Source organism: Pelobates fuscus, chromosome 5, assembly GCF_036172605.1.
Source record: "Pelobates fuscus isolate aPelFus1 chromosome 5, aPelFus1.pri, whole genome shotgun sequence".
Lineage (NCBI taxonomy): Eukaryota > Metazoa > Chordata > Amphibia > Anura > Pelobatidae > Pelobates > Pelobates fuscus.
In genome coordinates this window covers 2,455,359-2,467,932 of record NC_086321.1, presented here as the reverse complement: position 1 = coordinate 2,467,932, position 12,574 = coordinate 2,455,359, and the positions used below count along the sequence as shown (strand labels likewise).

Below are 12,574 nucleotides of genomic sequence, written 5' to 3'. Positions count from 1 at the left end.
CTAAATGAAGGATTTTTAAAGATTTTGAGTTTTCTACCCTGCTTGCTTTCAGGTGTTCCCTAACGCACACATAGTCAGTGCCCTGAGAACCATTTTTGAGTTGAACGTTAAACAGTTTGCAGAGGGGCAGATGGGAGCTGTAAATGGTATGCGTCCAGATGGCTCAGTTGACACATCCAGTGTACAGTCTGACGAGGTCTGGGTCGGTGTAGTATACGGTCTTGCTGCCACTATGATCCATGAGGTAAGACTATATTGTTATTATATGTAACATTATTATCCAAAAGTTATTATTGCCGATATATAATGTACCGGTGATATATATTATTATCATGCTTTAGAACAATTATTAAAATGTATATATAATTATATATAAATAACTGTAGACAATGAATAAAATGCTACATATAAATATCACGCTTTAAGACAGTTAATAAAATTCTATATATGAATATCACACTTTATGACAATTAATAAATTGCTACATATAAATATCACACCTTATAACAATTAATAAATTGCTATATATAAATATCACGCTTTATAACAATTAATAAAATGCTATATATATATATATAATAGATGAAAAAGAGATGCACTCTGTGGTCTTTAGAAGAAATCACTAGTATTTAATATCCAATATTAAGATCTTGATCAGGATCTTGAGGAAGACCTGAAGAGGTCGAAACGTCGATCGTATTTATGTAATTGTATTGGATATTAAATACTAGTGATTTCTTCTAAAGACCACAAACTAAAGGGATTTAAATGTTTTAACCTTTCTTCGTAACTAAAGTGCTCCATTCCTTTTATCAATTTTGTCTCTGGACTTTATCTAGTGCCATGATATCTTTCTTTAGAACAGGTGCCCAAATTGCACAGCATATTCAAGGTGTGGTCTTACCAGCGATTTATAAAGAGGCAAAATTATATTTTCATCCCGAGAATTTACACCCCTATTTATACATGACAAAACCTTACTGGCCTTAGCAACTACAGATTGACATTGCATATTGCTGCCTAATGTGTTGTCTATAACAATTCCCAAATCCTTCTCGTGTGTGGTTATCCCTAATTCACTACCATTTAGGGTGTAAGTTGCTTGTGCATTCTTGACCCCGAAGTGCATAACTTTGCATTTCTCTACGTTAAATTTCATCTGCCATTTTAGTGCCCCAATCTATCTGCCATTTTAGTGCCCCAATCTATCCAAATCCCTCTGCAGCAAAACAATATCCTGCTCACATTTTATTATTTTACAAAGTTTTGTGTCATCTGCAAAATCTAAAGCATGGCTTTCAATGCCTATTTCAAGATCATTTATAAATATGTTAAATAGAAGTGGTCCCAAAACAGAACCCTGAGGGACACCACTTACCACTTTTGTCCAGCCTGAAAATGTACCATTTATGACAACTCGTTGTACTCTATCCTTAAGCCAATGTTCTACCCAAGAACAAGAATATTCATCTAGACCAATTTTGTTTAGTTTGAAGACTAACCTATTGTGAGGAACCGTATCAAATGCCTTGGCAAAATCCAAGTAGATCACATCCACTGCAACACCCTGATCTATACTTCTACTTACTTCTTCGTAGAATGCAATTAGGTTAGTTTGACATGACCTGTGTTTCATAAAACCATTCTGATTATTGCTAATAAAGTTCTTCTCAATGAATTCCTGCATATTATCCCTTGATAGCCGTTCAAATATTCTCCCAAGTTAAAAGGCAAGAATAGTGTACCTAAGGGGACTGGGATGGAGTGTCAAATATTACTGGAAAATCGCTTCCAAACTAAGTACTTAAACTAATAAAAGCAAAAATAAATAAATTTTATTAAGTCAAATACACAATATAACAAAAGAAATATAAACGTACTTATGTACAAACGGTGAACAACAAAAAGGTACTAAGATCAGTACTGTTAATAAAACTTCCCTGTTGATACTGGGTCCCACCGGTCTCAAATAGACTAGTAAGGATTGCAGGCAATCTTATGAAAAAATCGGTGGTATAAGCTAATGTCACCTATTGCTTGGATCAAAAATCAATAGGTACTGCCATAGATGACGACATATGCCTGGCTTTGATATTAAAGACAATCGCAAGATAAATACCAGTCTGCGAAGGTCTGGTGAAAGATGTACAGGCACCATGGCTTGTATGGAATAGGACCAGTGATGTTAGTATTGATATCAGCAAATAAGTATCAATAGATATTAGTGGCAAATAGATTGAAGCTGTAGCGAGATAATGCTAGGTAGTGGAGCTAACCAATTTGCATGTTTATGTCTGGGTATCGAGCTCCATCTAATAATTGTAGGATGGTAAGCTTAACATCAAATGTATCGAGTTCTACGAAAGTCTATAAAAGGACAGTGATTTCTTATCATGGTTGTTGGTCCATAATAGGGCTGGATATGTAGTATCACGATCGGAGTCTGGGAAACTTATATTGCCTACGATGGAGGTCTGTGAGAGCTGTTGCAAAGGCTGTATGTTCATGTTAATACATAAGCTGCTATTAGTATTCTCTCCTGCTCTGCTATATTAGCAGGTAAATCTCAGCATCTCGAGAGTGATCGGTGGCAGAAAGTACTCCAGGATAAACTGAGACTTGTCTATTGCTAGAGCTGTAACCCCCCCTGTGCCTTTGAGGGCACCTAAAAGTAATCCCGCTGGGCTAATACCACTTTATATTAGAGTATTGCCAAAAAAGAAGATAGAAATAAAATTGAAGATGTTAATAAATAGATAAACAAAATAGGTACCGTGCTATTTAGTTTATCTATTTATTAACATCTTTAATTTTATTTTTATCTTTTTTTTGGCAATACTCTAATATAAGGTCATATTAGTAATTTGTACTCTTTGTGAATTTTAATCAATATTACATACCTCCTCTGTTCTGAGCTTGCCCCTCCCCCATCTCCCCCCCTAATACTGAGCTAAAGCCCACCTCCTTTCTATCCTATTATTATGATATTTATATAGCGCCATCAAATTCCTCAGCGCTATCATATCTTCGTTTTCTAGATTGCTTTGACCCTCCGCCCCTACTACTAGTTTAAAATCTCCTCCAACCTTCTAGCCATTCTATCCCCCAGCACAGCAGCCCCTCTTCCTTTTAGTGCAATCCATCACGACTATACAGGTTGTACCCAAGCGCAAAATTGGGCCAGTGCTCAAAAAAACCAAAACCCTCCTTCCTGCACCAAGACTTCAGCCACGACCTCTCTAATCTCCCGCTGCCTTTCCACTGTAGTGCGTGGCACATGTAATATCTCAGAGAATACCACCTTGGAGGTCCTTACAGTTTGCTAATTAATTCCCTGAACTCACTCTTTAGGACCTTCCATCTTCCTCTTACATTGTCATTGGGTCATCCCCAGCCCCTCCCAATAATCCCTCCACTCTGTCAGCAACATGCCGAACCCAAGCAACTGGGAGACAGCAAACTGTCTGGTTGAGACGATCAGAGTGGCAGATTATCCTATCTACTCTCTTAATAATAGAGTCCCCTACCACTAGAAGGGCTGTTTCCACGGCTGTTAGAAGGAACAGCTTCCTGCAGTACAGCTACTCCTGAGCTGATGCTCCCAACATCTTCACTCAAATGGGCAAATCTGTTAGGCTGCACAAGATCAGGACTTGCTAAACCATTCCTCTTCCCTGCCCCCCACTTCCTCGCCCCACTGTCACCCAGCTACGTGCCTGCTCTCCAACTGTCTCATCTCCTCTCACTCTACGACTTGCACCCACTAAACTCTGCTCAGTGAGCAGCAGACTCCTCTCAAGATTGCCAATCTCCCTAAGTGTTGCAATATGCCTCTCCCAATCTCCAATCTGAGCTTCCAGAAAAGCCACTCGCTCACACCCACCACAGAGGTATGGACCCTGGACAGATTTATCCAGGCATGCATACACGTGCTGACTGGAATTTAACCACATATTGATATATCTGGATTATCTAGAACCCTTTATACTGACATGAACCCCTATGCCGAAAGTATGAAAAATATTAAGAGCTAGGATTATGTATAGTGTATATTATAGTTATGCTGCCAGGTTGTGACTGTAACATTTCCCTCCCCCTTCCCCCAAGCCTAGAACTACCCGAGTTTTGACGTACCATGTATACAAAGAAATCAATGTGACAGGTTGGCAAGCGGGAAATTACTGATCATAACAACAATACAAATGTATTTTTTGGTACACGTAAGACAATTTCCGACTGAGTGACCATATTTAAGTTTTTACAAAGTAATTACTATTTATATAAACCCTTTGACTAGAAGCAACTGTAACGGAACCGCTGTCACCCCAACCGGGTACCCTCCGCTGCCGGATGCTCCTAGTGCTTTCCGAGGACTCCAATCACTCTGCCTGACACCATAACTACTGCAGACACCACGACCCGCCGCAGCTTGGTTGGGGTCTCGCCGTCTCCACCCACTCTTGACCCAAGACCAGGGTCCAGCTTCCAGTAGGTGGACCTCTCCGAATTCCAGAGAGCAGGAACATGAACAAGCTCTTAGCAGAGCTTAGTGATTATACCCTGGGGAGTATAGTGATTATAGCAATCCCCAGAGTGTAGTTCTCCAATCCCCCAAACATGATCCGAAACTTCATGAAGGTACAAGATGATCTGATTTTAATGACCACACACTGGCTTTTATGGAAGTCCCCATGCAAGGGGACATCCCACAGGGTGGGACATAGTACAACCAATCATTTACAGGAAAACCGTAAAACACACCCAGCACAAACATACAATCCCTCCCCTCTGCCTGTGATATAATTACTGAACACAATGGGCTAATGTAATTTATCACAGGCAGGAAAAATACTTTTTATACATATACTATAACTTTGAAAATATGCATCATATTCACATAAAACATACATATTCGGAATCAGCATACTTTAAATATAAACATAACCAAAAATCATACAAATCCCTCCAGTACATAAAAAGTTAGCTGGAAGTCTTTTATGACCGGTCAATTTTATGCAGAAGAATGACTAAGTCCCATTAGAACGTGCGTTCGAATTGCCGAACGGGACTTAGTCTCTGCAGCTGAAAACGGAGTGTAGGAGAAGGTAAGGGTCAGCGGTGTTCGTTGAAATGTGTAGCCGATTTCAGTTCTATGGATTTGGCTACACATACCGCTGACCTCGTTCGAATGAACAAACATGGCCGCCGCCACGTGTTGGTTTGTCGAATGGTGGCCACTTCGACTAATTCGGCACTTCGGCTGCATCCGAAGTGCCAATTTAAAGCTGCAGAACTGCTCCAATACAATTTAAAGGGGCAGCAAGTTTTTTTTAAAATCCAATCTGCTAAAACAAGGCAATAACTTCCAGGGGCCATAGTCTTAAAGGGGCATTATTCCCAAAAGTCACAGTATGTCCCCAGATGGTTCTTAAAGGGCCAACAGCAGCATAATAAAAATCCATTAGCCCAAATAATGTTTGTAAAGGCCCATACAACCCAGGGCCATAGTCATGAGGCAGGAGGCTGGCAATCAGGCTCCTCCAACAGCCAGGGGAAAAGGGCAGCTTGTCACCTAAAAATTCGGTGACAAAAGGCATTTCGTCACAGCAACAATATTGGATTAAAGAGCAATTAAATAGATACTTTAATGATAATAACACATGTCACTAATATATTCCTGTTTGCCCCAGTGACACCATCTACACATTATGACCGTACTAGTGTAACAGTTAGGGTAATAATATGTAGTTAGCATTTTTAACCGTAGATGGCCGTGTTGGTACCTGTTCTTTATCTATAGGTTTGTAACGCTGAAATATCTAAATGGAAAGTTAATTTTATGACTTCCAGGGTGAGAGCAGCAATTTTTGGACAATTTAATTTAAAGCAATTTAACAAATCATCAACCGTAAATGTATTGCCTGCTCCCCGTGCAGCCTGTTTATCACAGCAGTGTGTAACAGTTTAGGCTTTTAATGTAGTTAGTACGTTTTAATAGTAGATGGCTGTATGGTGCGCCTGTGCGTATAAGGATTATACCGTTGCTATCGGCCGAACGAAATGCCTGTTTTTTTAAACCATGTGGGAGCAGCCATACAAAGAATTTTTTTATGCTAATTGCTGTATTTATGTGTATTGCAGATTGGGTTTGTGTGACCGAGCGCTAGCTTTAACGGTTCGTGAGTAAATTCTTGAGAGTGTAACTTAAGTACAGCTATGCCTGCTTGCGTTTGTGCATACTCAAAACCCGATCGGTGGCTTTGGCGCGTTAGTATGTACTCACGATTACCGGGTACTTGGACGTTGAACCGGACGTTCAGGAGGATGCCCTGGAAGCTTAATGGCTTTTGTGTGCTCTGAGCTACCGTGTTCGAACGGTCGTGGCTGGCTTTTCTGATCTATGGAGTGTGGGCCTCCTGGATTGCCTGTACGGTATGCTGGTTGTAGCTGGGCCTAGGAGTGCAACCCGAGGGGAATTTTCACTGGCGATGTTATAAAGCCTGATATTTATATTGTTATTGGTTGTTATAAAGCCTGATATTTATATTGTTATTGGTGGTTATAAAGCCTGATATTTATATTGTTATTGGGGGTTATAAAGCCTGATATTTATATTGTTATTGGGGGTTATAAAGCCTGATATTTATATTGTTATTGGGGTTATAAAGCCTGATATTTATATTGTTATTGGGGGTTATAAAGCCTGATATTTATATTGTTATTGGGGGTTATAACGCCTGATATTTATATTGTTATTGGTGGTTATAAAGCCGGATATTTATATTGTTATTGGGGGTTATAAAGCCTGATATTTATATTGTTATTGGGGGTTATAAAGCCTGATATTTATATTGTTATTGGGGGTTATAAAGCCTGATATTTATATTGTTATTGGGGGTTATAAAGCCTGATATTTATATTGTTATTGGGGTTATAAAGCCTGATATTTATATTGTTATTGGGGGTTATAAAGCCTGATATTTATATTGTTATTGGGGGTTATAAAGCCTGATATTTATATTGTTATTGGTTGTTATAAAGCCTGATATTTATATTGTTATTGGGGGTTATAAAGCCTGATATTTATATTGTTATTGGGGGTTATAAAGTCTGATATTTATATTGTTATTGGTGGTTATTAAGCCTGATATTTATATTGTTATTGGGGTTATAAAGCCTGATATTTATATTGTTATTGGGGGTTATAAAGCCTGATATTTATATTGTTATTGGGGGTTATAAAGCCTGATATTTATATTGTTATTGGGGGTTATAAAGCCTGATATTTATATTGTTATTGGGGGTTATAAAGCCTGATATTTATATTGTTATTGGGGGTTATAAAGCCTGATATTTATATTGTTATTGGTGGTTATAAAGCCTGATATTTATATTGTTATTGGGGGTTATAACGCCTGATATTTATATTGTTATTGGTGGTTATAAAGCCGGATATTTATATTGTTATTGGGGGTTATAAAGCCGGATATTTATATTGTTATTGGTGGTTATAAAGCCTGATATTTATATTGTTATTGGGGGTTATAAAGCCTGATATTTATATTGTTATCGGGGGTTATAAAGCCTGATATTTATATTTTTATTGGGGGTTATAACGCCTGATATTTATATTGTTATTGGTGGTTATAAAGCCGGATATTTATATTGTTATTGGGGGTTATAAAGCCGGATATTTATATTGTTATTGGTGGTTATAAAGCCTGATATTTATATTGTTATTGGTGGTTATAAAGCCTGATATTTATATTGTTATTGGGGTTATAAAGCCGGATATTTATATTGTTATTGGTGGTTATAAAGCCTGATATTTATATTGTTATTGGTGGTTATAAAGCCTGATATTTATATTGTTATTGGGGGTTATAAAGCCTGATATTTATATTGTTATTGGGGGTTATAAAGCCTGATATTTATATTGTTATTGGGGTTATAAAGCCGGATATTTATATTGTTATTGGTGGTTATAAAGCCTGATATTTATATTGTTATTGGTGGTTATAAAGCCTGATATTTATATTGTTATTGGGGGTTATAAAGCCTGATATTTATATTGTTATTGGGGGTTATAAAGCCTGATATTTATATTGTTATTGGGGGTTATAAAGCCTGATATTTATATTGTTATTGGGGGTTATAAAGCCTGATATTTATATTGTTATTGGGGGTTATAACGCCTGATATTTATATTGTTATTGGGGTTATAAAGCCGGATATTTATATTGTTATTGGGGGTTATAAAGCCTGATATTTATATTGTTATTGGTGGTTATAAAGCCTGATATTTATATTGTTATTGGGGGTTATAAAGCCTGATATTTATATTGTTATTGGGGGTTATAAAGTCTGATATTTATATTGTTATTGGGGGTTATAAAGCCTGATATTTATATTGTTATTGGGGGTTATAAAGCCTGATATTTATATTGTTATTGGGGGTTATAAAGCCCGATATTTATATTGTTATTGGTGGTTATAAAGCCGGATATTTATATTGTTATTGGGGGTTATAAAGCCTGATATTTATATTGTTATTGGTGGTTATAAAGCCTGATATTTATATTGTTATTGGTGGTTATAAAGCCTGATATTTATATTGTTATTGGGGTTATAAAGCCGGATATTTATATTGTTATTGGGGGTTATAAAGCCTGATATTTATATTGTTATTGGTGGTTATAAAGCCTGATATTTATATTGTTATTGGGGGTTATAAAGCCTGATATTTATATTGTTATTGGGGGTTATAAAGTCTGATATTTATATTGTTATTGGGGGTTATAAAGCCTGATATTTATATTGTTATTGGGGGTTATAAAGCCCGATATTTATATTGTTATTGGGGGTTATAAAGTCTGATATTTATATTGTTATTGGGGGTTATAAAGCCTGATATTTATATTGTTATTGGGGGTTATAAAGCCTGATATTTATATTGTTATTGGGGGTTATAAAGCCTGATATTTATATTGTTATTGGTGGTTATAAAGCCTGATATTTATATTGTTATTGGGGGTTATAATGCCTGATATTTATATTGTTATTGGGGTTATAAAGCCTGATATTTATATTGTTATTGGGGGTTATAAAGCCTGATATTTATATTGTTATTGGGGGTTATAAAGCCTGATATTTATATTGTTATTGGGGGTTATAAAGCCTGATATTTATATTGTTATTGGGGGTTATAAAGCCTGATATTTATATTGTTATTGGGGGTTATAAAGCCTGATATTTATATTGTTATTGGGGGTTATAAAGCCTGATATTTATATTGTTATTGGTGGTTATAAAGCCTGATATTTATATTGTTATTGGGGGTTATAAAGCCTGATATTTATATTGTTATTGGTGGTTATAATGCCTGATATTTATATTGTTATTGGGGTTATAAAGCCTGATATTTATATTGTTATTGGTGGTTATAAAGCCGGATATTTATATTGTTATTGGTGGTTATAAAGCCGGATATTTATATTGTTATTGGGGGTTATAAAGCCTGATATTTATATTGTTATTGGGGGTTATAAAGCCTGATATTTATATTGTTATTGGGGGTTATAAAGCCTGATATTTATATTGTTATTGGGGGTTATAAAGTCTGATATTTATATTGTTATTGGGGGTTATAAAGCCTGATATTTATATTGTTATTGGTGGTTATAAAGCCTGATATTTATATTGTTATTGGTGGTTATAAAGCCTGATATTTATATTGTTATTGGTGGTTATAAAGCCTGATATTTATATTGTTATTGGGGGTTATAACGCCTGATATTTATATTGTTATTGGGGGTTATAAAGCCTGATATTTATATTGTTATTGGGGGTTATAAAGCCTGATATTTATATTGTTATTGGGGGTTATAAAGCCTGATATTTATATTGTTATTGGGGGTTATAAAGCCTGATATTTATATTGTTATTGGGGTTATAAAGCCTGATATTTATATTGTTATTGGGGGTTATAAAGCCTGATATTTATATTGTTATTGGGGGTTATAACGCCTGATATTTATATTGTTATTGGTGGTTATAAAGCCGGATATTTATATTGTTATTGGGGGTTATAAAGCCTGATATTTATATTGTTATTGGGGGTTATAAAGCCTGATATTTATATTGTTATTGGGGTTATAAAGCCTGATATTTATATTGTTATTGGGGGTTATAAAGCCTGATATTTATATTGTTATTGGGGGTTATAAAGCCTGATATTTATATTGTTATTGGGGTTATAAAGCCTGATATTTATATTGTTATTGGGGGTTATAAAGCCTGATATTTATATTGTTATTGGGGGTTATAAAGCCTGATATTTATATTGTTATTGGTTGTTATAAAGCCTGATATTTATATTGTTATTGGGGGTTATAAAGCCTGATATTTATATTGTTATTGGGGGTTATAAAGTCTGATATTTATATTGTTATTGGTGGTTATTAAGCCTGATATTTATATTGTTATTGGGGTTATAAAGCCTGATATTTATATTGTTATTGGGGGTTATAAAGCCTGATATTTATATTGTTATTGGGGGTTATAAAGCCTGATATTTATATTGTTATTGGGGGTTATAAAGCCTGATATTTATATTGTTATTGGGGGTTATAAAGCCTGATATTTATATTGTTATTGGGGGTTATAAAGCCTGATATTTATATTGTTATTGGGGGTTATAAAGCCTGATATTTATATTGTTATTGGGGGTTATAAAGCCTGATATTTATATTGTTATTGGTGGTTATAAAGCCTGATATTTATATTGTTATTGGGGGTTATAACGCCTGATATTTATATTGTTATTGGTGGTTATAAAGCCGGATATTTATATTGTTATTGGGGGTTATAAAGCCGGATATTTATATTGTTATTGGTGGTTATAAAGCCTGATATTTATATTGTTATTGGGGGTTATAAAGCCTGATATTTATATTGTTATCGGGGGTTATAAAGCCTGATATTTATATTGTTATTGGGGGTTATAAAGCCTGATATTTATATTGTTATTGGGGGTTATAAAGCCTGATATTTATATTGTTATTGGGGGTTATAAAGCCTGATATTTATATTGTTATTGGGGTTATAAAGCCTGATATTTATATTGTTATTGGGGGTTATAAAGCCTGATATTTATATTGTTATTGGGGGTTATAACGCCTGATATTTATATTGTTATTGGTGGTTATAAAGCCGGATATTTATATTGTTATTGGGGGTTATAAAGCCTGATATTTATATTGTTATTGGTGGTTATAAAGCCTGATATTTATATTGTTATTGGTGGTTATAAAGTCTGATATTTATATTGTTATTGGGGGTTATAAAGCCTGATATTTATATTGTTATTGGGGGTTATAAAGCCTGATATTTATATTGTTATTGGGGTTATAAAGCCTGATATTTATATTGTTATTGGGGGTTATAAAGCCTGATATTTATATTGTTATTGGGGGTTATAAAGCCTGATATTTATATTGTTATTGGGGTTATAAAGCCTGATATTTATATTGTTATTGGGGGTTATAAAGCCTGATATTTATATTGTTATTGGGGGTTATAAAGCCTGATATTTATATTGTTATTGGTTGTTATAAAGCCTGATATTTATATTGTTATTGGGGGTTATAAAGCCTGATATTTATATTGTTATTGGGGGTTATAAAGTCTGATATTTATATTGTTATTGGTGGTTATTAAGCCTGATATTTATATTGTTATTGGGGTTATAAAGCCTGATATTTATATTGTTATTGGGGGTTATAAAGCCTGATATTTATATTGTTATTGGGGGTTATAAAGCCTGATATTTATATTGTTATTGGGGGTTATAAAGCCTGATATTTATATTGTTATTGGGGGTTATAAAGCCTGATATTTATATTGTTATTGGGGGTTATAAAGCCTGATATTTATATTGTTATTGGGGGTTATAAAGCCTGATATTTATATTGTTATTGGGGGTTATAAAGCCTGATATTTATATTGTTATTGGTGGTTATAAAGCCTGATATTTATATTGTTATTGGGGGTTATAACGCCTGATATTTATATTGTTATTGGTGGTTATAAAGCCGGATATTTATATTGTTATTGGGGGTTATAAAGCCGGATATTTATATTGTTATTGGTGGTTATAAAGCCTGATATTTATATTGTTATTGGGGGTTATAAAGCCTGATATTTATATTGTTATCGGGGGTTATAAAGCCTGATATTTATATTGTTATTGGGGGTTATAACGCCTGATATTTATATTGTTATTGGTGGTTATAAAGCCGGATATTTATATTGTTATTGGGGGTTATAAAGCCGGATATTTATATTGTTATTGGTGGTTATAAAGCCTGATATTTATATTGTTATTGGTGGTTATAAAGCCTGATATTTATATTGTTATTGGGGTTATAAAGCCGGATATTTATATTGTTATTGGTGGTTATAAAGCCTGATATTTATATTGTTATTGGTGGTTATAAAGCCTGATATTTATATTGTTATTGGGGGTTATAAAGCCTGATATTTATATTGTTATTGGGGGTTATAAAGCCTGATA

General features: G+C 34.7%; 1 protein-coding gene across 1 annotated transcript in view; it reads left to right on the top strand.

The window, feature by feature from the left end:
* GBA2 (glucosylceramidase beta 2) overlaps positions 1-12,574 on the top strand; it is a 210,243-nt gene that overhangs the window by 163,477 nt on the left and 34,192 nt on the right. The window contains exon 17 of the mRNA XM_063453518.1: positions 53-244. Within this exon, the coding sequence (XP_063309588.1) occupies positions 53-244 (192 nt within the window). The remainder of the gene's footprint in view (positions 1-52; positions 245-12,574) is intronic.